The following is a 22,105-nucleotide window of genomic DNA, read 5'->3' on the forward strand; positions in this document are numbered from 1 at the left end:
ATCTTCCTTATTATAACCTTTCCAGGAAGTAACTTGGCATTACTAATCCCTAACTGGACTTGAAGAAATCTAGCCTATGGAAGTCATCAGAGATGCGGACAAATTTCTATCACCTATAGGCATTTGTGAGTTTAACTATTGTGAGCAACCATGAAAAGTCCACAACACTGAGGAACTTGCAATTGTATTTAAGTATAATCTTATAAGAAGCACAGGGAGCCTGGTGTGTGTGCACATGCATGTGCATGAACACAATGCACTGAGTAAGCAAGAGCAACCCACCAAAGACCTGATTCTCAGCTGGCTTCCTTGTTTTCTGCTAGCCCATAGAGAGAAGCATGAAAAGAAATAAAAACTTGGTCTCTTTCATGGAAAAAAACATTAAGGCAATTAACCTGTCTAGGTGTTCACAGAAACACAGGACTCACCACAGAAATGTGATTGAGGAGGACCCTGGCCCATAAACCCATTTCCATATTTGTTAATTTGGAATTCTTAAAGTCCTCAGTTGTGTTTGTTATAAATGTCAAGTCTCTATTGTGCAACAATGTTCACCATAATGTTTTTCTTTTTGTTTTAACCAGCACCCCATATCAAAACAAAAAACATTTCCAAAAAAAAAAAACATTTCCAGAATCCCCAAAGTTTCCCTCATATCACATTATATTATAAAAAAAGTAGAAATAATGGTAAGTATCCAACCACAGAGGAAATGACCAAGTAACTGATGACACATATATATGGTGGGCTATCAGAAATGAGGATTAGATGAGTACTTGACGACCTGGTAAAATACATTATAATGTTAAGTAAGAATAAAAATCAGGCTACAAAATGATATTTATAATTCTGTGTTTAAAAAACATAGTTTTATATTCTAAGTCAAAATACAAGAGTTAATGCAACAAAACATTTAACAGTGGATTATGCAAGATAACAGATCCATAGATGATTTTTATTTCTTTCTTTATTGTTTTGTCTCTTCTACAAGGAGCATGTCTCACATATATCATCAGGAAAAAACCCAAAATATTATTTTAAAAAAGAAATATCTAACTTTCAGTGTTGGTGTAGATTGAAATAATTTATTTTTGTGGGCAGCCCGGTGGCTCAGCGGTTTGGTGCCACCTTCAGCTCGGGGCATGATCCCGGAGACCCGGGGCGAGTCCCACATCAGGCTCCCTGAAAGGGGCCTGCTTTTCCCTCTGCCTGTGTCTCTGCCTCTCTCTCTCTTTCTCTCTCTCTCTCATGAATAAATAAATAAAATCTTTAAAAATAATAATAATTTTTGCAAAGTCCCTATGGGTTCTGGCACATAGAAAGCATGTGTTCCAGTTTTCAGTTCCTAGAATGCGCAGTTAGAGTCTCTATATTCTGGGCAGAAGTCGCTTGCCAGGTTTGAACCTACACACTTCTCACAGAATCCAAAGCAAAGGCCACAGGCAATAGCTTTTATTTAAGAAGACACATTCATTCATTCATTCATTCATTCAAAAAGGCACTTAGTATCTATTACGTGTTTATCACTGAACTAGGTTCTGAGGGTCCCAAAAATGAAAAGTTGAGCTCTCTGCCCTCAAGTAGCTCTGGCTAATGAGTGACTTATAACTATGATGTGATATAATAATTACTTTCAATAAGGATGTACACAAAGTGCGATGGGAACCAGAAGGAAGGAGACCTTTTACAGAGGAGGTATGCTGTGAGTTGTAAAAGGGAGGACATTAGTAGGAATAACATGCACAAAGAAAGAGGCATAAAGGAGTATAAAATTTTCCCAGAACTATAAGTAGTTCATTCTTGCTGGGACATAAAGAAAGAACCAGGAGGAGGAGTGGTGGGAAATGAGACTGAACGAGTAGATCACAAAAAGGCTTGTCTGTCACACAAAGGAGACTGCATTTTTTCTGTAGGAGAACCACCAAAAGAATTTTAAACAGAGGAGTGACTTGATCAGCACTAGCAAAGATACCAGGAATCCTGAAAATCATCTTAATCCTGCTTATTTCTAGAGGAAAGAAAAAGGCCCCACCCTGTGGGTCTGTCCCCTCTTAAAGGAAAGAACATGAAGACACAGACAGAACTTCACACCTGGCATGTAGTAAATACTCAATAAAGATCAGGTGAACATGAATTTGAATGCGCTGCAAGGGGCAATCCCTGCCGAGAGCAGAATTTTAGCAGTACCAGCACTTGCAGTTTGATCTTGGGTGTGACAAAAGTAACTCATTTGGAAGGGACTAGTGACAACTGAAAATTGTAGAATCTCACATGTAACAGGAGGAGGGCACCATATACTGTTCTGTTGTACTCCAGTACAAAAATTCCTCCCATGGTTTTCTTTCCATACCTGGGAGTTTAAGTCCCAATAATGGGATAGCAGCAATTTTTCCCCCACACACTAACCTCTCTGGGATCCTGGGTGACAGGTGCTTATGTGCACACATGGTTAAATGGAGGAAATTCATTAGTGGTTTTACTCCTGCTGTTTTACCCAATATCTCTTCTGCTTAATTCAGTTTAGTTGGATGGTTCTGCAGATAAATACTGAAGAAATATAAATACTATTGCATTTCTGCCTCCACTCATTGACTGCATGCAAAATGCTTTAAATAATAAGGACAGATATTTTAAATATATTTTATAGGCGAAGACAATGGGGCTCAGAGAAGCAAAGCAACTTACCCAAGGACACTTTGATAATAAGTTGCAAAGCCACAACTGAAATCTGTTTGTTGGACTCAATTATCTCAAGAATATTGTACTGTATCCCACAAAGCCAGAGTCTAAGGCAAAACAAAATTGCCAGAATACAAAAATGATACATTCTTTGTGGCTGAAAATATTTCTAAATTTGAAAAAAAAGTCAAAAGGGAGCAAAGAAGAAACATATGCAGGAAAAGAGAAAAAAGGGGAGACCCCAGAGGCCAACAGTCAGCTAGGCCCCAGTCTGCAAGGAGGGATGAAGAGAACCTGGGTCTGGGAGGGGGGTTGCCACTAATTCTTAACCACGGCGGGAGGGGAGCTGGGGGGGTGGGTGTTGTGAGCCGGAATCTAAAAAAGAGCTGAGAAAGGAGGGAGCAAGCAAGCACCTGTCCAGCCTGGTCTGCCCTCCTTACCTGCCATGAAACCAGTCCTGGCACATGTCACATTCAATCATGAAGCGGGTCACATCATAAGGCAGCCGGCAGAGGCAATACACTGGCACTGAGGCCATCTTCGTCTGGCCTTGGAGCGCTCTGCGGCGGGCCAGGTTCGTAGCGTCAAGAGAAGCAGGAGACAGCAGTACGCGTCCTTTCTGGACGATGGCTGGACACAGACAACACTTTTTACCTTGTGAATCAGGTCCCCCAGGATACCAACCCTCAGTTCACGAATGGGCAGTTAATGCTGCCGGGATGCAACACAGCTGGTGTGGCTGTAGGGGGCAATCGGAGAAAAGTCCACCGCCTCCAGAATTTCCTTAACAAATAAAGGACGGCGGCGTTTGACCATCGAGTTTTTCTTTTCCCCTCCCTCCTTCCTCCCTCTGCACCCAGAGTCAGTGATAACTTCTTTCCGGGTTTCAGGGAAACATCTGACGCCTTTTCAAGGAAGCTTCTTTAAACCCTCACGGTACCCTCTCCTTGCTCACAACCTTTCTTCCCAGGGCTTTCTTCATTATGACGCAAACCAGACCTTAAGAAATAGGCTGAGTTACCTTAGAAAAAAAATCCCCTTCTCACCCCCCCCCCCCAATAGGGGCAACTAGAGAGAGATGAGGGATCCCTGGAAGTTGGCTCAGATATTACTCGAGAATTACCTCGATGCCTTCAGGAACAAGGCAAAGAAGACTAGGCGCCCAACTCAAATCACAGTTCTGGGGTCATGCTGAGAGTTTAAATGGTCTTCTCCTTCCCTCTCAAAGTCATTCCATCCCCATTCAGTCAGGAGTCTCATCATCCCCAACAAATGAAATAAATCTCAATTTCATAACTGATCAGATCGTCCTCTACCTCAAAGACAACAGGGTTCCTTCTACACCCCCAAAACTAGAAAGGATCTCCTTTAAACCTCTGAAACTAGAATTTCCTCACATTGCTGCAACTAAACAAGGATTTTTCCCCCCACCGGCAGGCATTTCTTCACAGCCCCCTCAAAAGTGACGAGGACTCCCTTATCCCTCAAAACTGAGAGATCTCCTAACAGATCACAAGATTGACAGGAATATTCTTGCAGCCCCCGAAACTTACGAGATCTCTTCACGCCTCCCAAAGTGACAGGAACCTCCTCACGCCCCAAACGTGACAAGAATGTCTTTCGTCCCGAGCCCTACAGAGACCTCCTCATCTGCAAAGCCGCAGGGATTGCTCACACTCGCGGAATTCAATTCCAGCGACGCGCCGGTTGCCGGGCTCTCTCTGGAGTGCCTGGGCGCCTAGCTCAGCGGACGATCGGCCAGCAGTTCCGGCCCCACCGGCAGCGCGCGCCGAATTCTGGGATCGTCACGGCAACGCAGCGAACCTCGCTAGTCTTCCTCCAGAACCACCCGCTGGGTCGCGCGGCCCTGGGCTCCCGGCGGTGCTTCAGGGCAGCTTTCCCCACGGTTTTGCTCCGGGCCCGGCCGTTAGGGCCTACTAGAGCCCGTGGCTTGGGCCTAGTCCGGTGGCTGCCCGGTGAACAAGCAAACGGCGTCGTCGCTGGGCCAGCAGGAGATCGCCGCGAGCACACCAACCAGGAATGAGATGAGCCGGCCGCCAGGTCGGAGGAATAACTGCCCAAAAAGTCGCCGGGAGAAGCCCGGTGGCAGTGATAGGCAATTCGAAGTAGTCAATAAAGTTTATTCAAAACAAGGAGGAAGTTGAAGCGGAGAGGGGAGGAGAAATATGGGGTAAACAGGTACCATATTGAGAGTGGCGGCGCCGCCGCGGGGAGGCTACCTGACCGCCATCTTATGAGGGCTGGGCACACGAGGTAATCGCGGCAGAGGCGGGGAAGGGAGGCGCTAGCGGCTCCCGCGTGACGCCAGCAGAGGCGGGGCGCCACTTTTGAGAAAAGGGGACGGGATTCGGCTAGCTTTGGACCTGCTCGGTTCCTCTAGGTACGCAATCGAAACTGAGGACCTTAAGCCACCATCTTAGGCGAGGCAGTCGCTTGGCTCCATTTTGAGTGGGGCCAGAACCTGCTTAGCCTTCCTCCTTCTCCCGGTAAACAGGGAGTTAAGCACTCCCCCCCCCCCAACCCCTCCACCCCTGCTGCCAACAAACACACGCACATTCACTCACTCCTCCTCCACCCCCTCCTTTCCTGCCAACCCCCACTCCCCCTATGCAGCTTTCTCGTCCTATGAGAGGAGTGAACTCAATGACTGCAAACTGCAAAACTAATAGGTGGCGGTGGGGGCGGACTTAAGCCAGGGAACGGGTGGAGTACTCACAGCCACTCCTGCTCACTGAGCAGATTCAGTGGGCTAGGCTGTTTTGCACGTTCTCCAAAGCGTTTATTCTCTTCACTCTGTGAGGAAAGCTCTGTTATTATCCCCAAGTGAGGACATGGGCTTGGGGAAGACCAGTGGCTTGAGTTTCAGGGCCGGGAAGTTGCGCTTTGCATCCTCTACTACCCCGGAGTTATGTCTTTGGTCCCTCAACCCTAGTTCCTCCGTAAAGGTTCTATCAACTTCCCAGCTACCTCTGAACTCTTTTTTGACCCCACTGTTACAGTTCAGTTTGCTTCAATACGGTGCAAGGATTTTCATACACAAGACCCCAGGATTTTCTGACTACAGCCTGGGGGTGGGGGTGGGAGAAGAGGTTGAATGAATGGAACTCCACACACAGGCTTCAAGATGGCGCTATTCTCTGACATTCTAGAATATTCTCTGGGAATCCTCGTACTATTTCATTTTCTTAAAGAGTCCATCACTTTAAACAAGAAGATAATGTGTGTGCACACCAATTTCCTAAGTGATGGTGGCTTAGGCCCTGAGGATACACTGGTGAAGACGGACTCTTCAGTGGGAAAATTGCCAGCCATTGCAGGAAACAAGCTTGCAAGTCAACAATTGGATTACAAGGTCCAATAAGCACACAGCTACCTCTTGCAAAGTGCAAAATAAAGTCTTGAAAATGCATCAGAAGCTGATTACTGCTGTCAAGGAAGGTTTCGGGGAGACCTGAGGGTTCACTAAATTAACAAGAAAGAGCTTTGTAGATAAAAGGATCAACATGTACAAATGCATGGAGGCACATGAGAAACCATTTAGAAAAAAATAAGGGCACCCCTGGTGGTGCAGCGTTTTAGCGCCGCCTGCAGCCCGGGGTCTGATCCTGGAGACCCAGAATCGAGTCCCGCATCAGGCTCCCTGCATGGAGCCCGCTTCTCCCTCTGCCTGTGTGTCTGCCTCTCAGTCTCTCTCTCTCTCTCTGAATAAATAAAATTTAAAAAAATGCTTATTAAAAAATATTAGATTTTATACTGTAAGCAATAACAAACCACTTAAGGTGTTTGTGAAAGAGCAACTGAGTCACATTTTGTGTCTTAGCCATGGGAAAATTGAGGCTTAGTGGACCTGAAGCTTGTACAATTTGTGAGGTAGGACTTTAAGAAAAGAATATAGACTTATGAGTGCAAAATTAGGCTCAAAGGTAGAGTATTTCAAGAAGCTATTCATACACCTGGGTAATAACTATAGATAGAAGAAATACAAACCATATGTAAATATCCCACTAAACCCAAACAATATACCCCCTAAATCAACTTCCAGTTAGCTGGGTCTCAAAAATGTCTGAGGCAGCTCCAACACCACCTAATACAAGAGAAAGTGTGACTAGGGGGAAACCAGTGGAAGGGGACAGCAGTTTTAACCAACTGTGCTTTAAATATATTTTGCAAACTTTATAAAAACATATGACCATGTGACCATAAGGAAAGTGATAGGTCCTGCAGCAAAAGCTTCCTTGGCTTCACAGGGAGGCAAGAGGGAGCTCACTTTGGTCATAATAAAATTGGAAAGACACAAAGATTAATACAGCCCCTGCACAAAGGTGACATGCAATGTTATGAAATCTTCCATAAAAAAAAAAGGAAAAATAAAGGGAAATGGGGGAGGAGGCTATTGCATAAGTAATGAAAAACAGATGAGGCCTGAATCAGGATAGCTGCAACACAGATAGAAAAAGATTAGATAAGTGGAATATTTTGGAGGTTGAACAGGCAGGGCTTGGGGACTAATTGAAAATAGTAGGTGGGGATCCCTGGGTGGTGCAGCAGTTTAGCACCTGCCTTTGGCCCAGGGCACGATCCTGGAGACCCGGGATCGAATCCCACATCGGGCTCCCGGTGCATGGAGCCTGCTTCTCCCTCTGCCTATGTCTCTGCCTCTCTCTCTCTCTCTCTCTCTCTCTCTCTCTCTGTGTGTGTGTGTGTGACTATCATAAATAAACAAAAATTTGAAAAAAAAAAGAAAATAGTAGGTGAATGAATGGAAGTGTGAGTTCATTTCTGGGTTGGTTGTCAAGAGTGGATAATGGTGGGGCACCTGGGTGGCTCAGGTATTTAAGTATCTGCCTTCAGCTCAGGTCATGATCTCAGGGGTCCTGGGATGGAGTTCTGCATCAGGCTTCCTGCTCCTTGGGGAGCCTGCTTCTCCCTCTCCCTCTGCCTGCTGCTCCCCCTGCTGTGCTCACTCACTCTGTTAAATAAATAAATAAAATCTTTTTTTAAAAAGTGGATAATGGTACCATTGACTGAACTAGAATGTATGGAAGGAAAAGCAGGTTTGGTGGGGAAAAAGAGACTAAGCTCTGTTAGGAGCACATTGAGCTAAAGTGTGTGTGGGACATTAATTCACTGACCCAGAAATCCTTTCTTGAGCATCTACTATGCACCAGGCACCATGCTAGGTGCTGATGATGAAGTAGTAATTCAGATAAGATCCTGGCCTCCGTGGAGCCAACAGTCTACTGTGAGATCAGTCAATAAACAAACAAGTAGAGTTTCATTCATGTATTTATCAAGCACCTGCTATATACCAGTCACTGTTCTAAGCACTGAGGACTCAAAGGCAAGCACACAGAAAAGAAGGCCCCTGTCCTCCTGCGATTCACATTCCAGCTAGGGAAACAGACAATAAAGTGAGTCAAATAAGAGAATCTCAGATCGCAGTGAGTGCTGTGAGGAAAAGAAAGCAAATTCTGAGAGAAAATTTTGGATAGAAGTTAGTATGTTTTAGATAGGGTAGTCAAGGCAGACCTCTTGTAGAAGACATGTGACCTGAGATCTGAATCATATGAAGGGACAGGGCAGAAGGAATAAGTGCAAAAGTCCTAATGTGGTGGGGTGAGGGACAGTTCAGGGCACCATTTCAATAACACTTCCTGAACATTTATGATGGACTGGGCCAGATACAGGTGGTAATTGAGGTATGGTCTCCAGCCATGAATAAGAGACCCTGTATTTACCTTTAAGGAGTATACAGTCTAATGAGGGAGGGGTCAATGAACAACATAAGGCTGAAAAAAGTCAAACCGTAAGTGCTGCCTATACAGGTAGCAGCAACATGTACAGGAACAAAGAGCCACAACTAATTCAAACATGTTCAGTTCGTATGTTGGGAAAGCCTTCCCAAGAGCTGGCATTTGACCCAGGTACAGTAGTACTCATTCTTGAAAGTTCCTCCCCAGTGTTCTTAGGGGGTGGGGTGGGGGTGCTGAAGAGAAATGGGAAAGGCAAAGCTGACAGGGAGGTGACTCTGAGGCAGATTTTGCTGACAAAGGAACTCTTGGCACTGCTATGGAGAGGAGGCATCTGGCTGCTGCCCTGGAAATGTGTTGTCTGGTTGTATCCCTCCCAGCATTAGTGGATGATGTGAACTGGCTGCCATAGAAGGAGGCTGCCCTGGAATCTTTCCTCCCCTACCCCACCTCCACTTAACAGTTATAAACATTTCCTTTTAATTACAGAAACAATAGTAAATCCATTCCCGTTGTAAACATTCCAACAGGCTGAAGATACCCCCTGACCACCACTCAATCCCTGTTTACTTCCTTAGGGGGAGCCTCAATGGCCTCTTTCCCAATTCATCTCTCTGGATTGATTATGTACATATAACTGTTGAGATGAAAAATGATGAGGGCTAAAGTGGACTATAAAGTACACGAGAAAGAGGAGGAAATGGAAAAAAACTTACACGAGGAAGAACAAGTTTGCTCCAAAACAGACTGGAAAATACAAGGACAGTGAAAACAAAAGAAAAATAATGACAACATTACCTGAGGACTTACTATGTGCTAAGCACTGTTCTAGGGTCTTTACATGCATGTGTTAACTCAGTCCTTAAAGTAAGCCTATGAGGTAGGTACTAGTACTATCCCCATTTTTGGCATAAGGAATACTGGCATATCTTGAAAATATTGTGGGTTCAGTTCCAGAACACTGCAATAAAGTGAATATCATGATAAAGTGAGTCAAATGAACTTTTTTGGTTTTCTAGTACATATAAAAGTTATGTTTACACTATACTATATAGTCTATTAAGTGTGCAATAGCATTATGTCTAAAAAACCAACATAGATACTTCAATTTAAAAATACCTTATTGGGACGCCTGGGTGGCTCAGCGGTTGAGCATCTGCCTTTGGCCCAGGGCGTGATCCTGGAGTCCCAGAATCGAGTTCCACATTGGGCTTCCTGCATGGAACCTGTTTCTCCCTCTGCCTCTGTGTGTGTGTGTCTTCCATGAATAAATAAAGAAAATCTTTAAAAAATAATTTTAAAAAAATCAAAAATACTTTATTGTTGGGGTGCCTAGCTGGCTCATACAGTAGAGCATGTGACTTTTGATCTTGGGGCCAGGAGTTCAAGCTGCATTTTGGGCTCCAAGAACTTACTTAAAATACTTTGTTGCTAAAAAATGCTAACAATCATCTGGTCTTTCATCGAGTTATAATCTTTTTGGTGGTGAAGGTTTTTGTCTCAATGCTGAAGGCTAGGGTGGCTGTGGCAATTTCTTAAAATAAGACAACAATGAAGTTTGCCACACTGACTGACTCTCCCTTTCAGGAATGATTTCTCTGTGGCACCTGGTGCCATTGATAGCATTTTTCCCACAGCAAAACTTCTTTCAAAAGTGGAGTCAATCCCTCAAACCCTGCCACCACTTATCAACTAAATTCATGTAATATTCTAAAGCCTTTGTTGTCATTGCAATAATCATCACAGCATCTTCACCAGGAATAAATTCAGTCTCAAGAAACTACTTTCTTTGCTCATTCATGAGGAGAACTCAGCCATTAATTTTATCATGAGATTGTAGCAACTCAATCACATCTCCAGGTTCCACTTCTAATTCTAGCTATCTTGTGGTTTCCACCACATCTACAAGTACTTCCTCTGCTGGAGTCTTGAACACCTCAAAGTCAAAAATCATCCATGACTTTTAAAAAAAAACAGCATGTATTTTATTTAAAACCAACCAAGCACTGATAAAAATACATATCACAGCAGCTGTGATTGTACATCAAACCTTAACAGTAAGAACTAGGCATGTAATTCATTCTTTACATCATGTGTTGGGCCTGGCAGAGGACACCCACCTCCACCAGAGCCTCAGAGGAAGAATGAGACTCAGCTGGCAGGCACCCTGCCCTTCTCCACGCCTGTGAAGGGAAGGCGCTGTGGTGCGCAGCTCTGGTTGTCTGCTCTGCACTCTTCCTGAGCCACAAGGGTGGATCAGCAACTCCTTAGTGGCAGTGAGTGGAGGGAGAGGGGTGAAGAACTATCTAGAGCTGTGCAAACAAGATGAGTCCTCCTTCCTCCTTTTGTGTCCCTGAAATCCCCCCGGGAGTCTGATGGCCGTTGCAGGGTCCTGACTGCAGGCACAAGCCTATGAAGCAGTCACCTTTTCTTGGCTGAAAGGGAATCAAGATTTTGAGAGGGAAAAAACTCTCTGCTTGGAATCAACTTCTAAACTCTTGATGTTGATATGTTGACTTCTTCCCATGTATCATGAATGTTCTTAATGGTATCTAGAATGGTGAATCCTTTCTGGAAGGTTTTCAATTTACTTTGCCTAGATTAATCAAAGAAATCACCATGGCAGCTATACCATTAGGAATGTAGTCCTTAAATAATAATTTGAAAGGCGAAATTACTCCTTGATTCATGGGCTACAGAATGGATGTTGTGTAGTAAGCATTAAAACAATGTTAACCTCATTGTACATCTCTGTCAAAAATGTTGGGTGACCAGGTACATTGTCTGTTGGAAAAGGATCTTTTTTCCGGAGCTGTAGGTTTCCATAGTGGGCTTAAAACATTCAGCAAACCACGTAAACAGATGTGTTGTCATCCAGGCATCGTTCTGTTTATAGAGAACAGGCATAGTAGATTTAGCATAATTCTTTTTTTTAAAGTAAACTCTATGCCATGAACCTTCCATTTGTAAAATCTTTAGGCTTGAACTCATGACCCTGAGATCAAGAGTCACATGCTTTACCAAATGAGCAAGCCAGGCACCCCATTCAGGGCCCTAGGATTTTCAAAATGGTAGATGAGCATTGGCTTCAGCAAAAAGTCACCAGCTACATTTGCACCTAAGAAGAGTCAACCTGAAGCCTGACTGACTTCTCCTCTCTAGCTATGAAATTCCTAGCATCGTCTTCCAGTAGAAGGCCATTTTATCTACATTGGAAATTTGTTGCTTAGTGTAGCCACCTTTATGCATTATGCTTCACCTTGAACTTTTATATTATGGAGATGGCTTCTTTACTTAAACCTCATGAACTAGCATTTGCTAGCTTCCAACTTTTCTTCTGCAGCTTCCTCACCTCCCTCAGCCATAACACAGTTGAAGAGAGTTAGGGCCTGGAATAGGCTTTGGCATAAGGGAATGCTGTAGCTGGTTTGATCTTTTATCCAGATCATTAAACTTCCTCCATATCAACAATAAGGCTGTTTCACTTTATCATTTGTGTATCCACTGGAGTAGCACTTTTAATTTCCTTCAAAAACTTTTCCTTTGCATTCACAATTTGACTGGTGCAAGAGGCCTAGTTTCTGGCCTATCTTGGCTTTCAGCATGTCTTCCTCACTAAGCTTAATCATTTTTAGCTTTTTTTTTAAAAAGCAAGAATGAGACAGAATGTAAGGAGAAGGAGAAGCAGACTCTCTGCTCAGCAGAGAGCCCCATGTGGCTGATCCTAGGGCCCTGAGATCAACACAGAGACACAAAGTGAGCAAATTATGTTGGTTGGAAAAAAAGGTGCTAATAGATTTGCTGGATGCAAGGTTGCCACAAACCTTCCATTTGTGAAAAAAACAAACAAACAAACAAAAAAACCCCACAAAAACAAAACCCTACTACCTACGAAACACAATAAAGCAAAGTGCAATAAAACTAGGTATGCCTAAAAAAAAACAACTAGGTATGCCTATATAGAGACTTTAAACTTTTAAAAAAATATTTACTTATTTATTTACTTATTCATGAGAGACACACAGAGAGATGCAGAGACATACAGAGGGAAAGGGAGAAGAAGGCTCCCTGCAGGGAGCCTGATATGGGACTAGATCCCAGAACTCCAGGATCATGCCCTGAGCTGAAGGTAGATGCTCAACGACTGAACCACTCAGGCGTCCCTATACAGAGACTTTAAATCACTTACTCAAGGTCATATAGCTAGTACATATCCAAGATGGGGTTCCTGGCAATACAAGTTCAGAATCTAGGCTCTTCACCACTCCATTATTCCACTAGTTGGATTTAACAGCAACTGGTGTTTCTAAGATCGATGTAGCAGGGGTAGGTAATCAATCATTCTTTGCATAATTTGAATTATAGAAGCAAAATCGGGTTTACACTCGATTCCAAGTGAGAATAAAAACTAGTAGGATGGTTCCTCAGATGCCAAACTAGGTAGCTAAGAACACCAACCCACTCCTCCAGGGCTTTCTTTAAGAATGTGGGATCCCTGGGTGGCTCAGCGGTTAGCACTGCCTTTGGCCCAGGGAGTGAACCTCGAGTCCCTGGATCAGGTCCCACATCAGGCTCCCTGCATGGAGCCTGCTTCTCCCTCTGCCTGTGTCTCTGCTTCTCTCTCTCTCTCTCTCTCTCTCTCTCTCTCTCTCATGAATAAATAAATAAAATCTTTAAAAAAAAAAAAAAAGAATGTGCCACCTGCTGGGAGCTGTGCTCCCAGACGGGGTTTCAGGCTTGGTTTAACACTCTACTGTTGCCGTCTTCACATTCTTAATAATTTTATCTTTCAACTTGTGTCTTGTGATCCAATGTGACAATGAAGTATACACATAAGCAGTAGAGATACACTGGGTGGCAATGTGCACAGAACATGGGCATGGTAGGTTATGTGCATGCTGAGGAAATGGTCAGGCTGCCTGGCATGCACAAACACATCTGGGGCAGTCTGCAGCCCAGAGGGGAGACATTGGGCCAGTGACAATGGTGGCAGCAATAGCAGAAGCAGCAGTGGTGGTAGTGTCTGTAGCCCTGAGAGGAAGGATGGCTTCTGCGTAGAGGCAGTGACCAGGCCCATGGTGAGAGGCAATTTTGCCCTCTTATTAGCAGAGCCTGCAGCATCTGCACAAATATTAACTCTGGCTTGAGCAGTGGGACAGGAACTGCTGGTACCCAAGCAGTAAACTTTGTCCGTAAATTGTTACAAAAGTGTATCTACGGACATTGCAGTAAAGTACATTGTGAGTTATTAGAATTCTTTAAAGAGTTTAGAACCTCTGGTTTTGAAAATTGCTGAAACATTGCAACAAATAACCACAGGCATAAAAATGGAAATGAAATTTGATGATCATCACATTAGATACATTTGATGAAAGCTTCCAGTGAGCTGATTATTAACGAGGAGCACAGTTTAGAAGTGTTTTCCTTGTAACTGAAGATACATTGGCAGAATACATAAACAGGCATTTTGAATTATAAATAAATTGGGAAACCATATTCCATTTCTTGTATGACCTTGTCTTTGTTTAGGCTGCTATAGCAAAATTTTATTTCTGGAGACTAGGAAGCCCAAGAACAAGGGTCTGGCAGATTCAGTCTCTAGGAAGAACTCATTTTCTGATTCATTTCTCTGGCCATCTTCTTGCCGTGTGGTAGAAGGGGTGACAGAGCTCTTTGGGGTCTCTTTCGTAAGGGCACTAACCTAATTCATGAGTGCTCTGCCCTCAAAGCCTAATCATTTACTAAAGTCACCACCCCCTAATACCATCACATTGGGGGTTAGGATTTTAACATATAAATCTGGGGAAGAGGACACAAGTTACAGAAAATGTCAGAGGAAACACCAAATGCCATTGTATAAATTTATATTTAAGGGCGGCCTCGGTTGCTCAGGGGTTTAGCGCCGCCTTCAGCCCAGGGCATGATCCTAGAGACCCGGGATCGAGTCCCACGTCAGGTTCCCTGCATGGAGCCTGCTTCTCCCTCTGCCTGTGTCTCTGCCATTCTCTCTCTCTCTCTGTCTCTCTCATGAATAAATAAAAAATAAATAAATAAATAAATAAATCTTTTAAAAATTAGACTGGGAGGGGCACCTGGGTGTCTCAGTGGTTGAGCATCTGCCTTTGGCTCAGGGCCTGATCTCAGGGTCCTGGGATCAAGTCCTTGCTTTGGGCTCCCTGCAGGGAGCCTGCTTCTCCCTCTTCCTATGTCTATGCTTCTCTCTGTCTCTCATGAATAAATAAATAAAATCTTAAAAAATAAAATAAAATTAGACTCAGACTTACACAAAAATGATTTGTATGAAGGGTTAAATTTTTTTAGAAGAATTTTTCCACAAGAATCATCAGCTCTAGATACATTAAAATTTGTCTTTTGAAACAACTTATCATAATCCATCCCAATGTCTTCACAGGGTACAAAGCACAGTCCCAGTAACAGTTGCACAGAGTTCCTTTTCAAGATATGTTATTAAATATTATTTGCAATATTATGACTGATGGTGCTTTCTATTATATTGGTGGGAAATAAAGTTGCTAAATCTAAAAAACAAAGTGAATGAATAAACAAAAAAGATTCAAATCTATAACTATAGAGAACAAACTGATGGTTGCTAGAGGGGAGGGGATTGGGAGATGGGCAAAATGAGTGTAGAAGAATAAAAGACACAGGCTTCTAGTTATAGAATGAATAAATCATGGTAATAAAGGCACAGCATGGGGAATATAGTCAATGATAATGTAATAGTGTTAAATGGTGACAGATGGGAGCTACACTTGTAGTGAGTGCGGCATAATGTATGGAGAACTTGAATCACTATGCTGTACATCTAGAACTAATGTAACATTCTGTGTAAACTATACCCAAGTGAAAAATATTTAAAAAGAAAATGAAGTTCCTAAAAATATAAACTTGATGACTAATTGAATTTGCAGAAAAGTGAGCCAGAAAGTTTTTTTTTAATTTTTACTATTTTTTTTTAAGTTTTTTCTTTAAATTCCAGCTAGTTGACATACAGTGTAACATTAGTTTCAGGTGTTCTATATAGTTATTCAACACTTCCATACATCACTGGGTGCTCATCATAACAAGTGCTCTCTTTAATCCCCCAAACCTACTTAACTCATCCCCCCAACCACCTCCCTTCTGGTAAACCATCAGTTTACTTTCTGTAGTTAAGAGTCTGTCAGTTTTTTCTCTCTCTTTAATATTTTATTTATTTATTTATTTATTTATTTATTTATTTATTTATTTATTTATTTATTTAGAGAGGCAGAGACACAGGCAGAAGGAGAAGCAGGCTCCATGCAGGGAGCCCCACGTGGGACTCGATCCCAGGTCTCCAGGATCACACCCCAGGCTGCAGGCGGCGCCAAACTGCTGCGCCACGGGAGCTGCCCTCTCTTTCTCTCTTTTTGCTTTTTGCTCATTTGTTTTGTTTCTTAAAGTACACATGAGTGAAATCATATGGTGTTTGTCTTTCTGTAACTGACTTATTTGGCTTAGCATAATACTCTCTAGCTCCACCCATGTCATTGCAAATGGCAGGATTTTGTTCATTTTTATGAGTAATAATCATATATATATCACATATTTATTATAATAATAATAATGCATATAATAATTATATATATATCTTTATCCATTCATCAGTCAATAGACACTTTGACTGTTTCCATAATTTGGCTACTGTAGATAATGCTGCTATAAACATCATGGTGCATGCATCCCTTTGAAACAGTATTTTTGTATTTTTAGGGCAAATATTTAGTAGTACAATTGCTAGATCATAGGGCAGTTCTGTTTTAACTTTTTGAGGAACCCCCGTACTGTTTTACTGTTACTTTCTCGCACCAGTTTGTATTCCCTCCAACAGTGTGAAAGTTCTCCTTTCTCCATATCCTTGTCAACACTTAATTCTTTCCTGTGTTGTTGACTTTAGCCATTCTGACATGTTTGAAGTGATATGGCATTGTACTTTTGATTTGTATTTCCCTGATGATGAGTGAGGTTGATCATCTTTTAATGTGTCTGTTGGCCATCTGTATGTCTTCTTTGGAAAAATACCTATTCATGTCTCCCGCTATTTCTTAATTGGATTATTTTAGGGCGTTTAATTTTATGAGTTCTTATATATTTTGGATACTAACCCTTCATTGGATATGTCATTGGCAAATATGTCCTCCCATTCTGTAGGTTGCTTTTTGGTTTGTTGATTGTTTCCTTCACTATGCAGAAGCTGTTTTTGTGATGTAGTCTCAACAGTTTGTTTTGCTTCTATTTCCCTTGCTTTAGGAGACGTATCTATAAAGAAGTTGCTATAGCTGATGTTAAAGAAGTTACTGCCTGTGTTCACTTCTAGGATTTTTATGGGTTCAGGTTTCATATATAAGTGATTAATCCATGTTGAATTTATTTTTGTGTATTGTGTAAGAAAGTAGTCCAGAGGATTGCTCTGGCCATTCGGGGTCTTTTGTGGTTCCATACAAATTTTAGGATTGCTTGCTCTTGTTCTGTGAAGAATGCTGTTGGTATTTTGATTGCATCACATGTGTAGATTGCTTTGGGTAGAATAGACATTTTAACAATATTTGTTCTTCTAATCTATGATCATGGAATGTATTTCCCTTTTTTCTGTCATCTTCAATTTCTTTCATATGTGTTTTATACTTTTCAGGGTATAGGTCTTTCAACTCTTTGGTTAGGTTTATTCCTTATTATTATCTTATTTTTATGGTGCAGTTGTAAATGGGATTGTTTTCTTAATTTCTTCTTTTGCTTCTTCATTATTGCTGTATAGAAATCCAATGGGTTTATGTACATTGATTTTTGTATCCTGTGACTTTACTGAATTTGTTTCTCAGTTCTAGTAGTTTTTTAGTGGAGTCTTTCAGATTTTTTTATATACAGTATGTCATCTGTGAATAGTGAAAGTTTGACTTCTTCCTTACTGATTTGGATGCCTTTATTTCTTTTTGTTGTCTGACTGCTGTGGCAAGAACTTCCAGTACTATGTTGAATAAAAGTGGTGAGAGTGGACATCCTTGTCTTGTTGCTGACCTTAGGGGAAAACTCTCAGTTTTAACCGATTAGGGATGATGTTCACACTGGATATTATATGTAAGCGATGAATCACTAAATTCTACACCTAAAACCAATTTTACCATATCTGTTAATGAACTAGAATTTATTTATTTTTAAAGATTTTATTTATTTATTCATGAGAGACAGAGACAGAGACAGAGACAGAGACAGAGAGAGAGAGAGAGAGGCAGAAACACAGGCAGAGGGAGAAGCAGGCTCCATGCAGGGAGCCCAATGTGGGACACCATCCTGGGTCTCCAGGATCACGCCCTGGGCTGAAGGCGGCGCTAAACTGAACTGCTGAGCCACCGGAACTGCCCAATGAACTAGGTCTTTTTTTAAAGATTTTATTTATTTATTCATGAGAAACACACACACACAGAGAGAGAGAGAGAGAGAGTGAGGCGCGCAGAGACGCAGGCAGAGGGAGAAGCAGGCTCCACGCAGGGAGCCCGACGTGGGACTCGATCCCAGGTCTCCAGGGTCACGCCCTGGGCTGAAGATGGCGCTACACCGCTGAGCCACCCAGGGATCCCCAATGAATTAGAATTTAAATAAAAACTTGAAATACATTTTTTTTAAAAAAAGGATGATTTTCCCTATGGGGTTTTTAGATGGCCTTTAGTATGATGAGGTATGTTCCCTCTAAACCTACATTGTTGAGGGTTTTTATCATGAATCGACGTATCTTGTCAAGTGTTTTTTCTGCATCTATTGAAATGATCATATGATTCTTAACCTTTCTCATATTAATGTGGTGTCTCAGGTGGATGGATTTGCAAATATGGAAGCACTCTAGCAACCCAGGAATAAATCCCACTTGATCATGGTAAAAGATTTTTTAAATACATTGTTGGATTCGTTTTGCTAGTTTTTTGTTGAGGATTTTGCATCTATGTTCATCAGAGATATTGGCATGTAGTTCTCTTTTCTACTGGTGTCTTTATTTGGCTTTGATATCAGGATAATGCTGACCGCAAAGAATGAATATGGAAGTTTTCCTTCCTTTTCTCTTTTTTGGAATAGTTTGAGAATAGATATTAACTCTTCTTTAAATGTTTGATAGAATTTGCCTGTGAAGCTATATGGCTCTGCGGTTGTTTGTTGGAAGGTTTTTTTTTTTTTCTCTTTTTTACTGATTTGGTTTCTTTACTGGTTATCAGTCTGTTCAAGTTTTCTATTTCTTCCTGCTTCAGTTTTGGTAATTTATATGTTTTTAGGAATGTATCCATTTCTTCTAGGTTGTCCAATATGTTGGCATATAGTTTTTCATCATATTCTCTTATGATAGTTTATATCTCTGTGGTGTTGATTGTTATTTCTCCTCTCTCACTTATGATTTTATTTATTTTAGTCCTTTCTCTTTTTTCTGGGTAAGTTTGGCTAGAGGTTTATCAATCTTATTGATTTTTTTTTCAAAGAACCAGCTCCTGGTGTAATTGGCCAGTTCCATTGTTTTTACTTTGTATATCATTTATTTCTGCTCTAATCATTATTACTTCCTTCATTCTGCCAGTTTTAGGGTTTGTTGTACTTTTCTATCTCCTTTAGGTGTAAGGGTAGATTGTTTGAGATTTTCCTTGCTTCTTGAGGTAGGCCTGTATTGGTCTAAACTTCTGTTTTAGAACCACTTTTGCTGTATCCCTAAGGTTTTGAACTGCTGTATTTTCTTTCTCATTTGTTTCCATATTTTAAAAATTTCTTTTTTGATTTCCTAGTTGACCCATTCATTCTTCAGTAGCATGTTCTTTAACCTTCATGTATTTGTGGTCTTTTCAGATTTTTTTCTTGTGGTTGACTTCAAGTTTCATAGCACTGTGGTCAGAAAAGATACGTGGTATGACTTCGACCTTATTGAATTTGTTGAGGCTTGTTTTGTGAGCTAATGTGTAATCTGTTGAATGTCCATGTGCACTTGAAAAAAATGTGTATTCTGCTGCTTTAGGATGGAATGTTCGGAATACATCTGTTATATCCATCTGTTCTAGTGCGTCATTCAAAGCCATTGTTTCTTTGTTGATTTTCTCTTTAGATGCTCTGTCCATTGATGTAAGTGGGAACGTTAAAGTCCCCTAGTATTATTATTGATTAGTTCTTTTATGTTTGTTATTAACTGTTTTATGTATTTGGGTGCCCCTATATTAGTTGCATAAATATTTATCATTGTTATATCTTCTTGTTGGATTGACCCACTTATTTATTTAGTTCGTTTTTAAAGATTTTATTTATTTATTCATGAGAGACACAGAAAGACAGAGACATAGGCAGAGAGAGAAGCAGGCTCCATGCAGGGAGCCCAATGTGGGACTCGATTCCGGGACTCCAGGATCATGCCCCGGGCAGAAGGCAGACACCCAACTGCTGAGCCACCCAGGCATCCCCTGACCCATTTATTTTTATGTATGTCTTTCTTTGTCTCTTATTACAGTCTTTATTTATTTGTTTATTTATTTATGATTTATTCATTTATTTGAGAGAGAGAGCGAGCACAAGTGGGAGGGGCAGAGAGAGAGGGAGAGAGAACCTGAAATAGACTCCACGCTGAGTGTAGAGCTCGACACAGGGCTCAATCCCAGGACCCTGAGATCATGATGCCATTTGAAACCAAGAATCGAGGCAAAACCGACTGAGCCACCCAGGTGCCCCTACAGTCTTTGTATTAAAGTCTATTTTGTCCAATATAAGTATTATTATCCCAGATTTCTTTTGACATCCATTTGCCTGATAGATGTTTCTCCATCCCTTCATTTTCAATCTGTAGGTGTCTTTAAGTCTAAAATGGGTCTCTTGTCAAAGGCTATAGATGAATCTTGTGTTTTTTTTTTAATCATTCTTCCCTGTCTTTATTTTTTTGCATAAATTTAAAAAATTATTTTCAGAGGTAGAATTTGGTGATTCATAAGTTGCATATAACACCCAGTGCTCATTACATCAAGTGCCCTCCTTAATGCCTGTCACCCAATTATCTCTCCCTTCCAACTTCCCCTCCAGCAACTGTTAGTTTGTTTCCTAGAGTTCAGTGTCTCTTATGGTTTGCCTCCCTATTTTAATCTTATTTTATTTTTCCTTCCCTTCCAGCATGTTCATTTGTTTTGTTTCTTAAATTCCACGTATGAGTGAAATCATATGGTTTTGTCTTTCTCTGGCTGACTTATTTTCCTTAGCATAAAACCCTCTAGTTCCATCCACATCATTGCAAATGGCAAGATTTCATCCTTTTGATGGCTGAGTGATATTCCATTTATATACATATATCACATCTTCTTTATCTAGTCATTTGCCGATGGACATCTGGGCTCTTTCCATATTTTGGCTACTGTGGACATTGCTGCTATAAACATTGGGTGCATGTACCCTTTTGAATCACAATGTCTGTATCCCTTGGATAAGTAACTAGTAGTGCAATTGCTAGACTATAGGGTAGTTCTATTTTTAACTTTTTGAGGAAACTCCCTACTGTTTTCCTGAGTGGCTGCACCACTTTGCATTCCCACCAACAGTGTAAGAGGGTTCCCCTTTCTCTGCATCCTTGACATCTATTATTTCCTGAGTTGTAATTTTTTAGCCATTTTGACCAGTGTGAGGTGGTATTTATTTCATTATGGTTTTGTTTTGTATTTCCCTGATGTGGAATGATGGTGAAAATTTTTACATGTGCCTCCTAGCCATTTCTGTTTCTTCTTTGGAGAAGTGTCTGTTCATGTCTTCTGCCCATTACTTGACTGGATTTTTGTTTTGTTTGTTTTTTTGGGTGTTGAGTTTGATAAGTTCTTAATAGATTTAGATACTAGCTCTTTATCTGCTATGTCCTTTGCAAATATCTTCTCCCACTCCATAGGATGCCTTTTAGTTTTGTTCTTTGTTTCCTTTGCTGTACAAAAGCTTTTTATCTTGATGAAGTCCCAATAGTTCATTTTTGCTTTTGTTTCTCTTGCCTCTGGAGATGTCTCTAGCCAGAATTTGCTGCAGCTGAGGTCATAGAGGTTGTTATCTGTGTTCTCCTCAAGAATTTTGATGGGGGATCCCTGGGTGGCACAGCGGTTTAGTGCCTGTCTTTGGCCCAGGGCGCAATCCTGGAGACAAGGGATCGAATCCCACGTCGGGCTCCCGGTGCATGGAGCCTGCTTCTGCCTCTCTCCCTCTCTCTGTGACTATCATAAATAAATAAAAATTAAAAAAAAGAATTTTGATGGACTTCTGTCTCATATTTAGGTCTTTCATCCATTTTGAATTTATTTTTGTGTATGATGTAAGAAAGTGGTCCAGTTTCATTCTTCTGCAGGTGGCCATCCAATTTTCCCAACACCATTTGTTGAAGGGACTTTTTCCATTGGATATTCTTTCCTGCTTTGTCAAAGATTAGTTGGCCATAGAGTTGAGGGTCCATTTCTGGGTTCTGTCTTCTGTTCTATTGATCTGTGTGTCTGTGTTTGTGCTGGTATCATACTGTCTTGATGATTACAGCTTTGTAATAGCTTGAAGTCCACAATTACGATGCCACCAGGTTTGGTTTTCTTTTTCAACATTCCTTTAGCTATTCAGGGTCTTTTCTGGTTCCATACAAATTTTGGCAT

General features: G+C 41.4%; 1 protein-coding gene across 4 annotated transcripts in view; it reads right to left on the reverse strand.

Annotated features, from left to right (window-relative positions):
* The window catches only part of PHF8 (PHD finger protein 8), a 109,682-nt gene extending 104,699 nt beyond the window's left edge, over positions 1 to 4,983 (reverse strand). Inside the window, exons 1-2 of one of the 4 annotated variants that reach the window (XM_025989164.2) lie at positions 4,233 to 4,983; positions 3,120 to 3,309 (exon numbers count right to left, since the gene is read on the reverse strand). In XM_025989164.2, the coding sequence (XP_025844949.1) occupies positions 3,120 to 3,217 (98 nt within the window). In that variant the 5' untranslated portion in view covers positions 3,218 to 3,309; positions 4,233 to 4,983. The remainder of the gene's footprint in view (positions 1 to 3,119; positions 3,310 to 4,232) is intronic. The other 3 variants (XM_025989165.2, XM_072743378.1, XM_072743379.1) reach the window with 3 other exon arrangements.
* Positions 4,984 to 22,105: the final 17,122 nt, after the last annotated feature.

The sequence above is a fragment of the Vulpes vulpes genome, chromosome X (genome assembly GCF_048418805.1).
Source record: "Vulpes vulpes isolate BD-2025 chromosome X, VulVul3, whole genome shotgun sequence".
In the NCBI taxonomy this organism is placed as follows: Eukaryota; Metazoa; Chordata; class Mammalia; order Carnivora; family Canidae; genus Vulpes; species Vulpes vulpes.